The 20,060-nt window shown below is 36.9% G+C and overlaps 1 protein-coding gene across 1 annotated transcript in view; it reads right to left on the reverse strand.

Annotated features, from left to right (window-relative positions):
- The window catches only part of LOC142973760 (V-type proton ATPase 116 kDa subunit a1-like), a 34,938-nt gene extending 16,149 nt beyond the window's left edge, over window positions 1-18,789 (reverse strand). The window contains exons 1-2 of the mRNA XM_076115753.1: window positions 18,657-18,789; window positions 6,543-6,676 (exon numbers count right to left, since the gene is read on the reverse strand). Coding sequence (XP_075971868.1) covers window positions 6,543-6,659 — 117 coding nt within the window. The 5' untranslated portion in view covers window positions 6,660-6,676; window positions 18,657-18,789. The remainder of the gene's footprint in view (window positions 1-6,542; window positions 6,677-18,656) is intronic.
- Window positions 18,790-20,060: the final 1,271 nt, after the last annotated feature.

The raw sequence follows: 20,060 nt of genomic DNA on the forward strand, positions 1-20,060 counted from the left end.
ACTTTGATAGCTTTCATCAGGATTGAATGCATCTTGTCAAGTAAAACAACATTCAGATTCATTTCACCTTTACAAACGACGCTGTCAAATTTCTACCAATATCTAATATCTCAACAGCTAATATAGTACATTTTCAACATAAATCTCACTTGTATTGTCTCACATTGCTCCCTACACGTTGCAGCCGCGTGATCAGGACTTGCTCATTGTCACATCAATTAAAAACAATCATCCTTTATGTGTAACCTCAAGAACACACACACATACAAATAAACTTACGACCTACGTATGTGTGTTCGTATATTTTTGTATAATAACACATCCCTATTATAATCGAAGGAGCAATTACTTCTGCCTGACAATATTTCAATGTTAGCCCCGTATAGTATACGCCAAGAGTATTGTCACATACAAGGCACGTTACCAAACTCCGAATTGCTTTTGAAAATATTCGAAAATAAATCAGAAAACAGTACTTTGCCCGATCTGGCAACCGAATCTGGGACCTCTTGATCAGCAGTCGTATCACCCAAACCACAAAACCAAAAAGTGTGTATTAGTATGTGAATGTATCATACACACTTTATAGTTATGTTTGTCAGCGTGTCTGTGTGTGTGTCTGTGTGCTTTTGTGCCTTGATGAGAGTTAGATTAGCCGCTTTATCACAGGTCAAAGTAGTTGTCCTGTCTGTGTTGTTGATTAGGCTTAGCTCAATTAGGTTTTATATTATTAAGGTGATCTCATCTTATTCTACAATTATTTATTTGTTAAATCATTCTGGCAGCTTTGTTTGTTTTAGGTTGCAGTTGTGGCCTAAACGCAGAGAGCAGCAATTAACATTAGTCTTAATTTTTTCTGTGTTACCATCCATAGAGTTTAGAGTTAAATTACGTTGTTGGAAGTAGATGCATAATCTGAGTGAATCGCGCTTCAATCCTATGCACGTTTCCAAAAGTTCAACACATCTATAGTACCGAAATGAAGAAAAAAATTGAGGAGAGGGAGATTGTATAAGCTATTAGTTATGCAAAGTTATGCTATACCGTCCTATTGTTGGGCAAAGGTCTTCCAAATCTCTTCATCGTTTTCTGCCTTCGCTCATGTATCATTAAAATGTGTTCGCCTTCATATTCCAGACGTTTACAGCCACTAACAAGAAATTATTCACACAGCGATACTAAAAGATAATCCCAATCGTAGGTCATCAAAACTATCGAGTGCATGTTTACATTTATACGAGTGACATAATAATATTACAGTCGTAGTATTCAAGTATAATGATAATATTATTAATTGAGTTGTGTAATATCGCGGTGTGATAGAGATCTCATTGTTACTTTCTTTTATTTTGTAAGGGTTATTGTGTTATTCTTATCTGTCAAAATATTTAAGCCCTTAATTGTTAACTTAAAATTAAAACAATCTTTAATTGACATGTCAAGACAATAATAGTGAATAATGGGTTTCTATTTCGTTTTCGATAAAAAGAAAGCTGGTTTATACTAGTAGGTAGGCCGGTGTACATTTTTGTGAAAATTTTGGTCCTTGGTATTACTATGAAAAAGTTGGAGATCATCATCATGACATTGTCACAGCCAGGAACATCTACACACTATCACTCTCACACTACGCAACAAACAGTAACACTAAGGAAAACGAAGTGAAAGCAACCAGAAAATCCAGTTAGACTTACCAATTATAAAATATTTTTATCACCTCTAAAATGTCCCAACGCACGCAAATATCAGAACCAAAAAGGCGTAAGTCTTATACATTGATTTCATCTTACTACTCCATTGAAGGTGAAGCAGATCCAAAGTGTTTCATCGTCGTACCTCGGATGTGGACATATCCGTCGAACAACTAATTGCCGAGGTCTGTGGCCTATTTCTCCGGCGGACGGCCACGGCTTGATACGACGATGATCTATGATGATTGTATAATAGCGCGGACGAGTCGAGCCGTGTCTAGACGTCTTCTGTCGCGGAGAATATTGTGTAATGTACTTGGCAGTTTTAGTTTTGTTACCTGCTTGAAGTAGTTTTAAAATAAAATAATAAATAACCTTGTTCTACCTGCCTAATATCTTTTATGTCTGAACACTTTTGTTAATAGGTGTAAACTCTATTAATGCTGAATGCCGGAAACAGGGTATGTCATAAGCAAGACTACAATAAATACTATTACAATTTATTAGAGCAAGATAGAGCAAAAAACAAGAAGAACAGCAGAATTAAAGACAACAAAGATAAATTGAGTGTACCTCCAGACGTTGTTAAAAAGGATTGCATGATATTTAGTTAGCAGCATCACACACCATCAGGTAATTTATAATTACGTATACGAACGGATCTGTTGAAGAATCACAAATCACAGGTTTTGGGCTGTCACAAGACTCCCAGACAAGACAAAGGACGTGCGTTCTGTTGAAGAATCACAGGTTTTGGGTTGCCATTAGACTCTCCAAAGGAAGTGCGATATAAATCCAAAGAATTTGACTATTTATTATAAGGGATGATTTAGTTTTACCAATATCTACAACAACCAACTACATCCAAATTGCGTGAACTATCACAAGCCGCGTTGTTTCCTTAGCCATTATAATTTCATTGTTTTTATCGATAGAAGGGTGTGTGTATACTGTGATATAGCGTTGTTGGCTGATCGTCGTCCATAACACGATGTATGCATGTCAATATGTTCACCCTAAAATATTGAAAGATTGGATCTTCACGAAAAAGGGTTATGTTTTTGCTGAAGACAATTTCGTGAGTGTGTTTGACAAGTCGGTATGTGTGGTGGACTATAGTCTTTAAACTAAAATGAGATATATGAACAGCAAGAGTACACTGGTTCTTTATAAAAGACCAGTCCAGACCAGACCTCCAGGTATTAAATCACTTATTTTATGATTTTTTATACTCAGTGCAATTGAAGTTGAATTTACCTGCAATTTACTGGCAACAAGGTTACTAGGTACTTTAAAAAACCAAAGTAATGGGATCGATGGATCGCTTAATTAGACCGATTAGACCCTAAATAATAGAACACTGGACTCAGCAGTTGAATTTCTAACTTATAAATTAGTCTCCATCATTAGAAAAAGATCAATTGTCGATATGTCAGTGTAACCTTCACGTCAAATTCATTTATAAATCAGTAGCACGATTCTCTACTACTATCGAAAACCGGCTAGCTATCGGAAAATTTTGTATGAAAATCAGCGCCTCTAGCGGGCGTATTAGGGACTATTTGCAATACAACTTAAATATCAAACTCTCGATACTCCACAGTAGACTTAAAGAATTGCGCTGCAGTAGCCCGATTCTCCACTACTATCGAGTATCGACAACCGGTTTGTCATCGAGAAATTTTGTATGAAAATTTTATCAGCGCCTCTAGCGGGCGTATTACAGACTCTTTTTGCAATACATTCTAAATATAAACTCTCGATACTCGATGGTTCCAATTGTAGAGAATCGCGCTACAGTAGGCTGGAATTAAGCACGAGAGGCGCCTGGTGCAATCGATAGCGGCCTGGGGTCACGAATTACATGGACACTCCCTGCTTTCGTGCTTCGGTTATGGCACGCGAAATCAAGGGGAGCCTACTCGGCCTTTGTAAAAGGCAGAGACAGAAACATATTTTGTCTTCGTCACTTGATTATACTGACCTAAAATGAGAATTAATTTGGTAATTTAATGTTGAAACTGTGGGGTGGAATGGTGTCAGTGTTGCGGGCTGTGTGGACTATGTTGTGTTTATCTTTGTCGAAAATGTATGTTAAATAAGTGAAGGTTGTATTAATATTTCTGGGTGTTTTTTGATGCATGAAACTTAAGGTAATATACATGTTAGAGAAGGTTCTATTTGGGTTTCAGAATCATCATAAACCTTCCCTTTTTTCTAACTATGTTGGAGCCGGCTTCTAGTCTCACCGGATGCAGATGGATACAAAAATTTTAGTATCAAATTTTTTTTTTATTGATTTATTTTTTCAATGAGGTAAACAAAAATATACAATTACAAACAAAAATATACCAGTAATCAAAAGATTCAACGTCCAACATACTTATGATGTTGAAAACTTAAAACCTTGAGCTTAAAGTTATTAAACTTCTCAAGGAGAAGAGCAGTGGTTAACTATTATAATGGCAGCTGCTAGAAAGAAAAAATCTATTTACCTGCAAGACGCCAATGGCTTGCGGTACTTTCAAATCTGATAACCTAGGCTTAATAACTATACCCTAGCTACTGCTATAGCGTAGAAAACTCTTTGAAAAGTCAAACGTCGCTAGGGGAGTATGAAAGTTGAATGACCCGTGAGATATATAGCATCGTGAGGTCAATATTGTTAAAATAAACAAATTGTGTGTGGGTGTCACACGAGGTGAGGGATTAATCGAAATGACCATTATTTTATAAAGTTTACTACCTTGAAATTTATATTCTTCAAGTGACAGTGAAAGTTTCATTGTTAAGAATAAGATAAACAGTCATTGGTCTCACCGATTCGTATAGTTTTAGCGAGGATAAACGCGCACTCTTAATATAAAACTAGTTGTGGTAGTTAAATAGGGCATTGTGATTCTCAAAGTAAGCCAAAGATTGCACTTGACTTAACATTAGATAATACAAAAGGAATATTATTCATGCCTTTGTCGCGTTCTGTAGTGTATCTGACAGTTGACCAGGAGGTTTCGGGTTTGATTTTCGGGTCGAGCAAAGTGCTATTGGCCTACGTTAGAATACTTTCAACAGTAGTCCGGAGTTTGGTAACGTTCCCGGTTAATCATAAAAGGCTCGCTCCTTACATGGGACTAACATTGTTAATTGCAAAACGTAGCTGTATTCCAAACAACTTCGTATATAACAGGATATTCTAAGAGGCTAAAATACGAATTAGTATAATAGTTCTTTATTTTGCAAGAAGCGTAAAACAATGAAAAAACGAAATTAACGCTTAAATAGTTACCAACAACTATTACACCCATCACTGACAAAATAATAAAGCTATCAAAACCGTTTGTTTTCAATAAACAAATCGATAAGCATTGTTTGTTTGTTATATAGGACAAATCACTCAATGCAATGTAAACTGCAGTTATCGCTACGATTAGTTCAAAGTAAATAGAGATATTGATAGTAATGGCCTATGAATGAGATAACAGCTCTTAAATAAAGTTATGTGGGTGTTTTGTAATGACTAGAGGCACTACAGTACCTCGATTCTCTACCACTATCGACTACCGACAACCGGCTAGCTATCGACATTTGACATTTAGAATGTACTGCCAAAATGTTTCCTACGACACCCGTCAGAGGCGCTGATCAGATTTTTATACAAAATTTCTCGATGACAGTTCGGTTGTCGGTAGTCGATAGTAGTAGAGAATCGAGCTACAGTACTATGTATATGACCTTTGATACGGAAGCTCAAGGATGTGGAATTAAAAGGAAAAGAGGAACTTTTTTGTTTATTTATTTATTAACTGATTGGAGCAGCTCGTGGCTAACAACAGCCGCGCGAATTGATCTCTGAGGTTAAGCTACGCTTGCCGAGGTTGTTTTGTGGATGGGTGACCATCTTATACATATCGCGTTCCGCCGTGTTTGGAAAGGCACGTTAAATTGAGGGTCCCGGCTGTCATTTTTAAAGATCTTTGACAGTCGTTAACAGTAGTAAGAAGCTTGAAAGACTGACAACCAGTCTTACCGAAGGGTATCCTGTTATAACCGAGGTAACAGTATTATGGAGGTCCCATAGGTAGTCGCTCTATGTAAAATACTGGCATCTAGCTGCATCCGGTGAGACTGGAAGCCGACTCCAACATAGTTTAGGAGAAAGGCCAAGCTAAAAAAAAATTAATTATTTCTTGTCGCTGTATGAATTTGGCTGACAGAGAGAAGTGAGTAAAAGTATTTTTTTTCCGCCGGAAAATAATATTTCTAATTCACAAACTCATGGTTGTAAAGAAAATTAAGTGCGTTATTAAACCAGTCACACCTCATAATATGAAGACGCGTTTTACACTTCACTACCAACCGGCGATGCGGTCTATACTCACATTAATTTTATAGTTCCATTATGTGTGAACAATAAACATGCTTAAAACAATAAATGAGTACATTAGTTGCGGATAAGTGTGAAATGCAAACAAAATCACGGTTTAAAGTGTTAATATTGCTAGGGTAGTGTCGCAACGATTAAAGGGTCTGTTCGCATAAGAATTATCCCCAAAATACAGTCACAATTTTACAGAGGTCATATGCTACTATGTGGTGTTTATTGGAACGCTCTTCCTCCGTGATAACGAAAAAAAATGCTTCAAACCCCTGCGACATGTGAAACTTATTAGTTCTAGTTGTTAAGCATGAGTACCGCTTATTACAATTGGTTAGAAAATGGTTTAACTGTAAATATGATATTTAAATTTAAGACAAAATATGAGCTTTTTGTCACATATATCGGTACCAACAATGTTTAATTATTTACAAACAAGTCAAATAAGTTAAAAAAACAATATAATCAATACTTACATCTCTGAACTGCGCAATACCAGCTTCTCCAAGCTCGTACATGGAGACATAAGCTGCCTCCGGCTGCACGAACAGCTGGCACAGCACCATCTCCTCACTCCTGAACATCGACCCCATCTTGAATGGGGTTTGTTCTGGAAAGATCGAAAGGTCCGGTTAAAACATCTGCGTCAATATTTTTTACTTAATAACTAGCGACCATCCCCAGCTTCGCCCGGTTTAAACAGTTATTTTCCAAAAATCCTTAATACTTTTACACATGTACATTGCTCTTGAACCACCCTATTTATAAAAAAAACCGCATCAAAATCTGTTGCGTACTTTTAAAGATCTCAGCATACATACATACATATATAATGACAGACAAGGGAAGCGACTTTGCTTTATACTATGCAGTGATACAGTGCTGAAGTCTGTTTCTTTGTTTGAGCGCACTAATCTCAGTAACTACTGAATCGAATAGAAAAGGTATTTTTGTGTTGAATAGTCTATTTATTGAAGAAAATATAGGCTGTGTAACATCATGCTATGACTAATAAGAGTGAAGCAGCAATAAAACCGGGAACACTAAAGTCCACGTGGACGTAGTCTCATGTATTCGAGCGAAGTAACACCTCATGACCGCGAAACAGGAAAAATATATAGTTGGGGAAATTTGTGCAATAATATGATATCATAAGATTTGAGCTACAAAATATTGTAACATAATTAATGACTTTATCCTTAAACGATATCCTTATTTTTTGTATTTATTCTAATTTACTGTATGGATAGTGATCAACTTAGTGTCAATTTTTTTTTAACCAACTGAGAGGCCTTTTACATGGCTTGAAGATTGCTGTCCTGGTAGTTTTCCTCCCAGGAGGAGAAAGACTTCGAATTTGTGTATACTACATAATTTTTATGTACAATCATGCATTTAATTTTGTCAGAAAGGGGTAGAAGAGACCAAATAACACCATTTATTTTGCCTTTCGACATAACTGCCGCATACGAATACTATGCACCTGATTATTTTGAAGGACATAACCAAGACATTTTGATGTCTAATTGAAGTACCTACATGGTATTGAATATGAACTTATCAGGAAGAATTTTGACAGTGGTTTCTCTATAGGTTGCTGTTATCTATCAAATAGTATAACCAACAGTAAATGCACGTTTCGCCACGCTATCAGACACATTCTTTAATGCCAAGCATTCAACCCACTTAATCATGAGTCAATTCGACAGTAATATTCACATATCATTGAGGAGACATTTTACCATCAACATTTATATCCAGAGCCGACGTCATTCACTCGTAGTCAAAATATGCAGTATTAATATGTGAAAAGAGATATCGGGAGCATAAAAAAGATTATCTCAAAAAACATAGCTATCGGGAATGCAAGAATATTTGAAAATCTTGTGCGATACTATGCCGTTTTTTTCAATTTGTTTTGTGCTGCATCTTTGTGGTTTCTACAGCTAAATCATTAATGGATTCTAGTAAAATACAGCAGAGAAATATTTCAAGAAAACCTTGATTTAAACCCAGGTTTAAACAGGCTTTTTTCAAATTGCAAGTTGTTGCTTTAGGAGATGCACCTATAATACAAGAGCTGACCTACGCGAAGCATACCGCGCAGGTCAGCTATTGTATCACAAACAAATTGTCGATTGACACAAGCTTTAAAATACGGGTACTTTCTTGCATTACCCTTTCATTTTAGATACACGTTCTATTTAATTAGTAAAAGGTTGTACAGTTTGTTACAAATTAAATCCAGTATGTCTAATCATATTAAGATAATATTACACGTATCCTAGTATGATCTCATGCAACAAACATAAATGTTATTATTACACCAACCTATCATATTAATGTTACCTTTATTTAGACGGTGATTGTTTAACCGCTACTGTACCTTTTACAAAATAACAGATATTTATAGGTAAAAACCCAAACAACAATAGTATATAAAATTCTAGACTTAATAGCTGTTCCGAAGGTCAGGGATAGTAACAAGGTATCATTTAAACGTCGTTAATCATTGCCCCATTACGTTTTAAGTAAACTGTCGAATCATTCGCTTTTGTAGACTTTCTTCTACGTTCTGTTTGTGTTATAGAATTTGTATGTATAATGTAATTGAAGAAAGAAGTAGTTTTTGACATTGAAATATGTTTGGGTGAATTTTGTTTATTTATTTTTTATGCTCGTGTCTTGTTTTATGCCAAATATTGAGCTGCTTTCAAGTTTTAAAGTGCAAAAAGGCAGATATGTTGTCAATGTGATTGTTACGTTAACCACTACACCCTACACTCGGTACCATTAAATATCATATGAATTTTAAAATTATTTGTATAAACCAAGACGGCGCAATACGCTATGGGCGCTCATCAGTTTTTAACCGACTTTAGAAAAATCTGTCTGCTTTTTCTAAAATTCTTATTCATAAATTTTAACAGTGTCGAACGACATTGATGGTTCTATTTTGTTGGAAGGGTCTTAAAGATAGTATTACTTCTCTTGTAGTCGGTTTTTTTCTAACAATTATTCGGAGTATTTGTAACAATTAATATTTGGCTGTCAATAATCTTTTGGTAGGAAATCGCCACTCTGAACTAGTAATCCAAGCAACAAAAGCTAAAATCCTTGTACAGTTCATCACAGCTCCAGATAGTATTATTTTACGACCGGACAGGTGGATTACAGGCTAATTTGTCTATTCACTTGAGATTATCTTTCATTTAGCATTTACGATACACCTACGGGATTTGAAGTTCTACGTCACTGAAGTATGGAAGCCGTTTATTAGATAGATACTAGTCATCAACCAACCATTTTTCTGAAGGAGAAAGCAGTTTTTTTTCATGTATTTGCTCCGTTAGGTAACATTTAACTAACACTGTTCAGGGCCAAAGGTCAAGATTAAATTTTCGCTACTATTTTTGTCTTGTTTTTGGCGTTTATTAAAAATATGTGGCAAACAGAAACATTAACTGAATAAATATTTTGGATTAAAAAGATTAAGTACTTACATTTGAAGACAGCTAATTAATTTAAATTTGTATTATTAACATTATAATTTTTCAGGGTAACCTAATTATGCGCTATCTACATCATTTCATTTTTGTTTTTCCTCTATATTTGTATTACTCGACTACGATCAAGTAAATCAAAAATGAATTTAGATTTGTAGTAAAGCTCAAAACGATATCTGCCGACTGGGAGCCATCAGCTTGAGAAGCTATAATGAGGGAAGCCTGTGCCCAGCAGTGGGACGATAAAGGCTGATAATAATATTAAAGTACCTAAATAAGTCATATTATTCCAGACACAATCCCATTATAGTATTTTAGTCTTATCACGTTACAGTCAGTCACACGAGACCTGAGTTACATGTTATAAAATAGTCACAGGTAAAAAAAAACTTCCGAAACCAAGTAAGGAAATAAACCTTTATTACAAGCTTAAAGGTCAAAACCCCAGTTTCCGTTGAGCTAAGGTTTCAGTCCCAACTGGTTCGAACAGCCGCCGAAGCCATGTAAGGGGTCACATCGCAACGGCGTCAAGGTGACTCCAGTTATGAGGGGCAATCCTATGTTGACATGGATGGAACCGGAATAAACTGGATATTGGTAACAACTATTAGCTGTCATTTGCGGAAGACAAACGGCCTTTATGTTTTCCTCTTTGTATGATAGTTACCTTGTTGCGACTTTTTTGTGACGGTAGCAATATGAAATTTGTGGAGATTTGAATGCCCAATAAATTTATTTCAGTAGCAATTTTGATCTTATAAAATAATACTTTTTTTGTGTTTTATAAGGATACTATTTTTACCATTTGCTACGGGTGGTTTTTACAAAAACAACATCGTTTTTTTGGTGTTTTTGAGAAACGTGAATCTAGAGTAGCTACGAATTTTATTTATTCTGAAAAACAACCGAACGGAGATTCCATTTAGAATCTCAGCAGAAGATAACCTTAAAGTTAAACCTTAAAGTTAACCTTTCATATTCATTGAAAGGATAAATAGTAATATCCATCATGAAAGTCTGGGTCTGACTAATATCACTACACTCGGCGTGGAATCATGCAGTTATAAACATAACATAGGTATAAAGTATTTAATTTCCTAGATCTAGGTACTTAAGACGACTAGACGGGATCCCACGCACGGATGCCGACGGGACGCTCGCAACGACCAGACATAATGCAAGACCTTGCGACACTTTAAACAGAGTCCAATGTACTGGGCAGAAAAACTGAAGCTTTTTCTGTTGTTTTCTGTGGCAATAAGCCAAATGCAGTTACCACGTGTGATTATAACGTGATGGGTTAAATGGACGACGATTATTGTTCGAGACGAATGCAAATTTGCTACGTTTGGTGTCCAAATGGCTCGTTTTCGTTGAACGTAAATCTCGTCAAGGCGTTACTGACTTTTATGAGAATCGTTTTCTATGTCTCTTATCTGTCTGTTGTGTTAATTTGCTTGGTGTTGAAGACAGATAAGTTTTAATAATTTTAAACATTAGAGTGCAATATCTCTTCCGAGTGGTTATTTTTTTCAAATTCGGTAAATACCCCTACTTAGAAACTCAGGAAATTCTTATCCACGTTTCATAGTAGTAATATTTATACTGTAAATCCAAATCAATTTGTTCATCTAGCTTATAACGACCAACATTTTTAAACTAAAAGGAAAGTTCTTTAAACAGTTTTTGAAGAAATATAAAGTACCCAACACGAACATGACTCGTGTGGGTCCTTGGCTCTCATTACTAGAGGATACAAGTGCCCAGTGGGATAGTATTATAATCGGTAGTGGTTCTTAAAAATGGTTCTTGGAAAATTAAGTGTATATAACACTAATAAAGAAAAGAGAAATTAATTCCTATAGTATTATACCAAGAAATGACACTACAACCTTATCTAAGTGTTTTTATTTTAATTTTATCGTCACGTACTGCTTCCGTAGATAAGCTGATTTAATATGCATTTTTAGATTATAAATAGTAATATGACGTAATAATGTAAATTGTTGAGACATGATAATATTAAGGACAGGATATCGATGCAAAATGCAACGTGCTGTCACGTGTTTAGTTGAAATGTCTTTTCTATGACTAAAGTCACTTCTATACTATTAATGGCCATTGTGATAGTTTATTTTTCTTCTTTGAAATGTAATCTAGGTTTTAAAACCAACCATACTAATTTTGTGATCATAAATTTAGTCCTGGGGCAACATTCTTTACACACACGAGAATATAGTATCTGGTTGTACCTACATTCGTACTGATCTGACATTTTTCATGATTTTTTGGTTGTAATCGATTCGATCATTTACTGGTAAGTAGTATTCTCCAGACACTAAATTAATTCCGAGAATTGACACAAGAAGCAACTGCAACATCATGTATCGATGTAGCAAAGAGCGTTGGATAACCGAAAGATCTGTTTTATTCCAAAGAGCTGAATGAAACAACTAGAAAAACTTGAGATATATTTCATTGAAGCGATCACAGCAGTTTCAACATTCATTTAGTCAGCTCCCAGCCTTGAGCAGTACTCTTTAAGTGGAATTCCGTATCCCACGTGGCACGTAGCTCCCAGAATAGTTGATCTTATTCAGTGATATCATACATTCATTTTACTATCGTAGTAATAAATGCACTCGTATCCAGAGGCGTATTTTAAGATGGCGCGCCCCGGGCTTCGCTACCTTTCCGCCCCATCAGGGAATGAAAAAAACTAAACTTTTTTTTAATTTTTAACAAATTCGTTTTTTACATTGTCAATGTCAATTTTATTTATTAAATCGGCTTTATTCGACTTTAACCTCCTCTGGGGAGGCAGAGTCGTCCAAACCTGTAATGCTCAGTTCCGCGGTCTTTGTGGGCCTGGACACTCGGACGGTGTCCTCACTGATGAATTCCCTCAATTTAGAGGCCAGGACGTCCGCTTTTCTGGCCCTTGCTACCCCTGGGTGCTCAAACATTCGAGCTCCAGGGGTCGCAACCAAGAAGCGGACTATTCCATTGTTGGCCAGGTTTATTTTGGCCTTCGCGTCCCCAATCACGTCTCTGTAGGTCGCACCGCTTTTTGCCGCCTCTAGCTGCAGCGTGATGATCACTGCAGCCGATTTCGGAGCCCGAAGTTTGGGCGCCTTCTTTTTCTTGCCCTTTTTGTCGGCTTCTGTAACATTGGGCGCCTTGGCTGCCTTGTTGTTTTTCCCGACGAACTGCTACTCATTGGCATTCGTTGGGTAAGTGAACGGCGGTTTGGAAGCCACCGTAAGAGGTAAGAGGGCTGCGGCTGTTTACCCTGCTTCTCCTTGGTCCGGGGACCTGTGAGCTGCGGTGTGGTGGCGGTGGCTGCCCCTGGTTAACCTTCTTCTCCACCACTAGGGGCAGACGGATGCGAGGCTCCGAGCGAGCGATTTCTCGCTACATGTGATCGACCTGGGCCTGACGCGCCAGATTCTCCTTCGTGGCATACTGCCTGCTCGACTCCGACACTGCCAGTTTGATGTTCCTGGCAGCATCTTTAAGGGACTTTATAAAGGACCCCTTGAGGTGACCGGATTTGTCGGCCACCACTGCCTGGTAGTTGGTGAGGATGGTGTCCGCCAGCTGGGTGGCGGATTTGTCCTTGGGGTCATTGTCTGACACTCGCTTCCTCGGCGCTTTCTTTTTCTTCCCCGCCCCATCCAACTCCTCGGACTCAAGGCGCGGTCGTCTCTTCCGCCAAAGGCGGCCGCTCTCGGATAGATGAGTTGCATCCGAAACCACGCTCATGTCGGAGCCAGTGTCGGAATCGACACTAGACTCCCGAGCGACCTCGTCCTCAGCGACGAGGGTCACGCAAAACCAGGCGTGCTCCGACCCTCCGCAACTATGCTATGCAGTCAAGACGGCTGGGTTTCTCGCCCCCGATCTCCTCGGGTTTGAGCTTCTCGCCTCTCCCACTTACATCAATTGGGTTCGTTTTCAAATTTGTATTATCCAAACAGTTCCCGCGAGTGTGGCGGCAAGTATCGTTCCACCAAAGTAGAGGCCCCATAGTCCGGTGACCTTTATACTACTGGAGGGTGGGAGGTGCCCCAATGGCCGCTTGCGTCTGTTATTCCCTCCAGCCCCTCGCAAAGTAAATGAACTCTGACTGCTGGGCTTACCCGGGATTTTCAAAGAAGTGGTCTCCTCGCGACCCAGCTGGTTAAGGCAAGGTCCTCGGTCAAGGATGGGCGGGTTTATGATATTCGACGGTTGAAGAGGGTGGCAGCGGCCTGGCTCCTCGTCAGCTCGGGGCAGTGTGAGTGCCCACCGAGCCCGTCCTTCCTCTGACGGCTCACCTGTCCCGCACCTGTGTCCTCTCCAAGCAGAGGGACATGCACATTATTTTTTTTATTCCTCGCGATCGCTGTTTCCCCAACCTTTCAATGTTACTAAGCCCCCTCACCACGACAAGATGCAGATCCACGAGGGGAAAAAACAACGCGCCTAACCGAACGCGAGCCGATCAACATTGAAACATACCGAGACCCAAGATATAGTTATTAGTTCCAAGAAAGACTGATTTCACTTCAGAAGCTTCGAACCGTCACAGAATGAATTCTGTTCTGTTCCACCGCTGTATAACTTTATTATTTTTCTAGATAGAACGAGTACACGTTAGAACTTCTAGTAATTAACTTGCGCAGGGCGACGTAAGCCATATACTAAAATATTTTCTTCGGCGTCAGACATAAGAGTTCAGGAGAGAATAAGGGGCGGCTTGCATACTTGGAAAAGGTGGCTCAGGCGCGTTCTAGCCTTACGTCTTATTTTTTTTTACTTTTCCAAATGTCCAAACCAAAGCCGTCGAGGCGGCCTGCCTGCCGCCCTTAGGCCGCCCCTGGGCCGCCCCTCGCGGCCTGCCGCCCCGGGCTATAGCCCTTCTAGCCCTAGGGTAAATACACCCCTGCTCGTATCCCTGTTATTGTACGATGTAGAAATATTATTTGAATCATTGAATTGTATTTGATTGAAATATAAACTACCTTTGTGAAGGTACGTTTGTTTTTGGTTGTAATTCGTTGTACGAAGGGTATAATATTTATGGTTAGGGTGGAAGGTTATTGGGAATAGTAGTGAATGTAAGGCAGTAGGTAGCTTCGGATTTAGACTGACTACAAATCTATTTCATAGTTACACAGAAAGATAATATAAAGTTTCTAGGATTAACAATTGATAGTAAATTAAATTGGAAAGCACATGTAGAGGCAACATGTGCAAAAATAAATAGTTTTTCTTATGCTCTGTATAAACTATCTCGGGTTGCAAATCGTGATACAGTACTAATAGCCTACCACAGTTATGTAGTATCAATATTGAGATATGGATTGATTTTTTGGGGTAACTCAATAGACATAGATCGTCTATTTATAATACAAAAGAAGTGCATACGCGCTATTTGCAGCTTACACCCCAGGGACAGCTGCAAACCACATTTCCAATCTTTAAATTTGTTAACATTGCCATGTTTGTATATATACGAAGTTGCTGTTTTTATTAAAATGAACAATCATTTATTTAAATTTAAACCTCCAGCTGATTCAAGATTAAGAAAAAGAGTAAATAATATTTTGGAACTCGAATCAGCTAATACAGCTCTTTTCCGCAAAAGTATTTTTGTGATGGCTCCCCAGATATATAATAGAATACCACAAAATATAAGAAACTTAAATATTATGGAGTTTAAAAAAGAACTTAAATTATTCCTAATTAAAAAATGCTATTATAGTACCAATGAATATATGACTGATGACGAATTACTATGTTCCTATGTAATAAATAAGAAATAAGTAAGTTAATATTTAAAATATTTGTCAGTATTAATTAGGTTAGTGTTGTAGTGCAATAACTGTATTGTATAATAAATAACCTTAGATGTAAGTAGACACTAAGTAAAACACATTTGTATATCCATTAGGATACTATGTAGCGGCCTTATTTATATATAACACCTTTTGTAAAATACCTACATGGACAAATAAACGATTTGATTTGATTTGATTTGATTTGATTTGATTTGGGTCAAAGTCCTCATCCAAAGCTGCCCTTGTGTGATATTAGTTAGGTCCTGGTCTTTGAAAAATGAAACTGAGGTAAATACTTTTAGAGATAGTTCACTATGTAGATAGATTTTGTGACCATGGTTGTAATTGACTATATTTATAACTCTACTACTTACGACTATAATTTTAATTATGTTTGTTATGTTTTACTACTATCATAGATGCACATAAATTACATGCATCTTGGTAACAATATATGTATGATTATTATTACATACTTATTGACCTGTAAACTCTAGTTACGTGTTTTGATGAAACGTGTAACCATGAATTTGGGATTTTCAGTCACACTTTGAACAGCAACAGACAGCCGTAGCCATAGCGGATATAGGGATTATGGAAGGGTTAGTCTTTGAGATAACTACGCTCTCCAAGTACTGGTTAGGACCTTTACTGGCTCCTAACGAATAAGAACATCTAGATTACTATTATAACTTGCTCAAAGGTAAATTGTTATACCACGTGGTTGAAAAATAGCAGTAACTGTTACAATAAAAAGTAGGTTGAAAATATAATGTTATACAATATCATGACAATGGCTGTTATGAAAGGACAAGGTGACTAAAGTTTTATAACATTGTTGTTCGAACTGATAACAATGTTAATAGTAAAGCCTTCAAAGACTTCAAAAATATAAATAGAGAACCTTTTAATGAAAAACTGATAATGATAATGGTAGTGGTTTTAAAATCAATGAATTCAACGAGATTGGAAACCGGCAACGATCCTAGCAGGGGCATTCCCCCTGCAAAGAAGTCAGAATACCAGTAAAAATTATGACAGTAGAAGACTGCTTCAGCTTAGTAGCTGGAAGCTGTAAACTTGAAGTTATCCCACTATCTCAAAACTTAGTAGCGAAATCACGGAATGGCGATACACTCTTGGTTGCGATGCCAATTATTGAGCTTTCAAAAATAATTTTACGAGTGACTGATTGACATTTGTACATATATTTATGTTATAACAATATGTTAGCTTTATTGAGTTAAATAAATAAATATATCTATATACCAATCTGTAGTGGTTAATATGTCCAACTAGCTGACCCGCGCAACTTCACTTGCGTCACCTAAGAGAATGGGACAAAATCTTCCCCGTTTTTGTAACATTTTTCATTGCTACTCCGCTCCTAATGACCGTAGCGTGCTAGGTACATGGGCTATCTAACACTGTAAGAATTTTTCAAATCGGACCAGCAGTTCCTGAGATTAGCGCGTTCAAACAAACAAACAATCAAACAAACAAACTCTTCAGCTTTTATAATATTAGTATAGATTAGTATAGATAGTATAGATTATGTCCAATCTGCACTGGATATATTTTTTGTTTTAACCTTCTTTGTGTGGAGACTTTTGAACAGACAATAACAATAATGACTGTATCAAAACGACTTAACTTAAAATAGTATAGAATTCTAATTGACTGAGTTGTATGCCAAATCCAATCGTAAGAGTATCGAGGCGAGGCTTACTGTTTGGCACTCAGCAGTATAATATATAACATGAACCGGGGCTTCTATGCTACAGCTGTTTGCTAATGCGAAGGAAATTAGAAAGAAAAGCTCGACATTCAGAATTTGGGTGGAATTTAGTTTGATTGGAAAGAATGTATGAAAGCTTCGATGCGATTGGCCAAAATGGTTTGTAAACAATTTAGTTTTTGGATTATGGAAATGTATCCAGTACTACAGATAAAGATTTCTCTATTGCGAGGACTTTAAAAAAACATACAAGACACACAATACGATACACACAATTACAAAATAAGATACAATCTTTGTAGTTTGCGAAGTATGTTTTTTTTTGAAAAGCTTTTAACAAGCTTTTATTCCTGCCTTCCTGGAAACTTAGGTAGTTTGTCTTAAAATAAATAGAAATAGTCAACAAGTTTATGGACTTAAGAATGTGGAACCTTTGAACAATGGTTAAAATATTATGTTTATCGCAATAGACGATAGACGAAATAAAGTTATCGTTTTACGCACACTACCTCCTAGTTTCAAATTCTGCCGCAAATAGGTTAAGATAAAGGTCCATGTTTCATACTTATCTGCTTTGATTAACCCTCTCTTAAGGTTTTATATCACTGCCTTATTTTGTTAAACTTATGCCCGGTTTCTGAGGCACATTAAGCTGTAGTTTATCTAGTCAAACTGTTATTTTATATAAGAGTTTAAACGCTATTGAATAGATAAACTACCGCTAAATGTACCTCAAAAACCGGGGGTAAGATATTTATTTTGTTCTTGAACTCCTTAACCTAAAATGTATTAACATACAACTCATATTATGTATTGTATCGTATCGAACTGTAACATATTTGGCAGTTGTTTATATTTACGACACAGTGTCATCAAACAATATTGATAACGCTTGAGATAACGACCGAAAGTTCCGAATTATTAACATTTCTGTGTTCGAATGAATGACTTTTATTGGAGAATTAAAAGAAGAATGTTGTGACTTTGGTTCTATTTCAGCAATAGAAACAAGCTTAATTTAAAGAATGAATCCGTGTGAACAGGTTTAAAAAAGTATCTTATGTGTTAATCCGGGTTAAAAACTATCTATGCGTCACATTCAATCAAAATTCGTTCTTTAGTTTTTGGGTTAAAGGGTAAACAAACTAGACATCTTAACGTTAGTATATAGTAGGATATTCAAATATATGTTTGCGACAGTTAGTGTTCATATGTGAGGAGCGGTCGTCTCGCCCCGGATGGATGAATTAGCCCAGGCCACGTTCCCAGGCAGACTTGCAATGACACGCTAGGTATTGTATTTTTACATTTGGAACCATTCCAAATAGTACTCCCGAGTTATCAAAAATCCAAATTTCCATTGATACGAATGCATACCGTCACACAAATATGGTGAATTTTTATTTTTAAATTGTAATTGTTACTATGATTGTTATTTCTTTTACATTTGACAAATCACCAATAATATTAGTCTTAAAGTAATTAGTAATAATGGATAAAATGACTGTTTTTCAAACTTACCGTGTTTGTTAAATCACTGAACTTTAACACTGTATCACTTGTATTTAGTCAGTTATCATTTAGTTCGTATCATGACGTCGCGTGTGGCGTGCGCCTTGCTCGCTAGTGTCGCGACTACTGCAGCAGTTTATTGTGTATGTACCTTTGTAGGGATGGGAACGTATCGATAGTTTTATGTTTAAATTTTTGTGTTATGATGTATTTCAAAGTTTGTAAAGGGTTAAACATTGTAGACTGTGTTGTTAGTTGAGGGTATTGTATCTATACTAATCTATACTAATATTATAAAGCGGAAGAGTTTGTTTGTTTGTTTGTTTGTTTGTTTGACCGCGCTAATCTCAGGAACTACTGGTCCGATTTGAAAAATTCTTTCACTGTTAGTTAGCCCATTTATCGAGGAAGGCTATAGGCTATATATCATCACGCTACGACCAATAGGAGCGGAGTAGCAACGAGAAATGTTACAAAAACGGGAAAAATTATGACGCATTCTCTCTTATGTGACGCAAGCGAAGTTGCGCGGGTCAGCTAGTTAGAATAATAAAAGTAATACAAAACTGTTATAGTTAAACAATGCTACCATATTAAAACGACACACCTACTTCGATATAGTAGTCAAAAAATTCAGGGAACTGCTGGATTTGAATATGATTTTGAAGATGAATATCCAAGTTACTTTTGAATCAAACTTTTCTGATTTTCGAGAGTAATTATGTCCGAATGCTTATAAAGTATATCTTAAAGAAACATTATTAAATTAAAGCATCGGTCAAAAGAACAACGTGATTTAAGGAAACATTCGTATCACCCTTTATCCAAAAATTAATAATGACGCACTTTACGTTTCAAAATAATTCCAAAATTATTTATCCACCAATGGAAAATTAGGCCCATGTGCAAATATTAAACTTAACGACAAACACACTCACTATCACATTCAACTCAGTTGCAAGCGTAAGCTCATTATCGATAACTTTATCGAGCAGTATCATCCCATCACTACATCCGTCGCCGGTCCAAAGCAGCCAAGTGGCACCCGCGTGCCGTCAATTTAACTAATATAAAATAGAGAATGTGTGTCCGGTGATCTCATCAGCTCATTATCATCACTTGATGACCTATTTTGAGCCGTTCACACGTACCAGTACTTTTTACAATTAAATTCCTAGAAAAATACGGCTCAAATGTGTTACAGCTAGATAAAATACGTTTGGCGTAGTGGTTAACCTGGTCCCACAATAACCGAAGCGCTGTGTGTGTTGGTTCGAATCCCACCTAGGACAAATATTTGTGTGATGAACATGAGTATGAGCTATACCCGGACGAAGTCGTGCCGAGCCGTTAGTTTATCTATACAAGCATGTATTTAAAGCACATAAATAATGGTTATCGGTTGTCTGATTA

Source organism: Anticarsia gemmatalis, chromosome 6 (genome assembly GCF_050436995.1).
Source record: "Anticarsia gemmatalis isolate Benzon Research Colony breed Stoneville strain chromosome 6, ilAntGemm2 primary, whole genome shotgun sequence".
In the NCBI taxonomy this organism is placed as follows: domain Eukaryota; kingdom Metazoa; phylum Arthropoda; class Insecta; order Lepidoptera; family Erebidae; genus Anticarsia; species Anticarsia gemmatalis.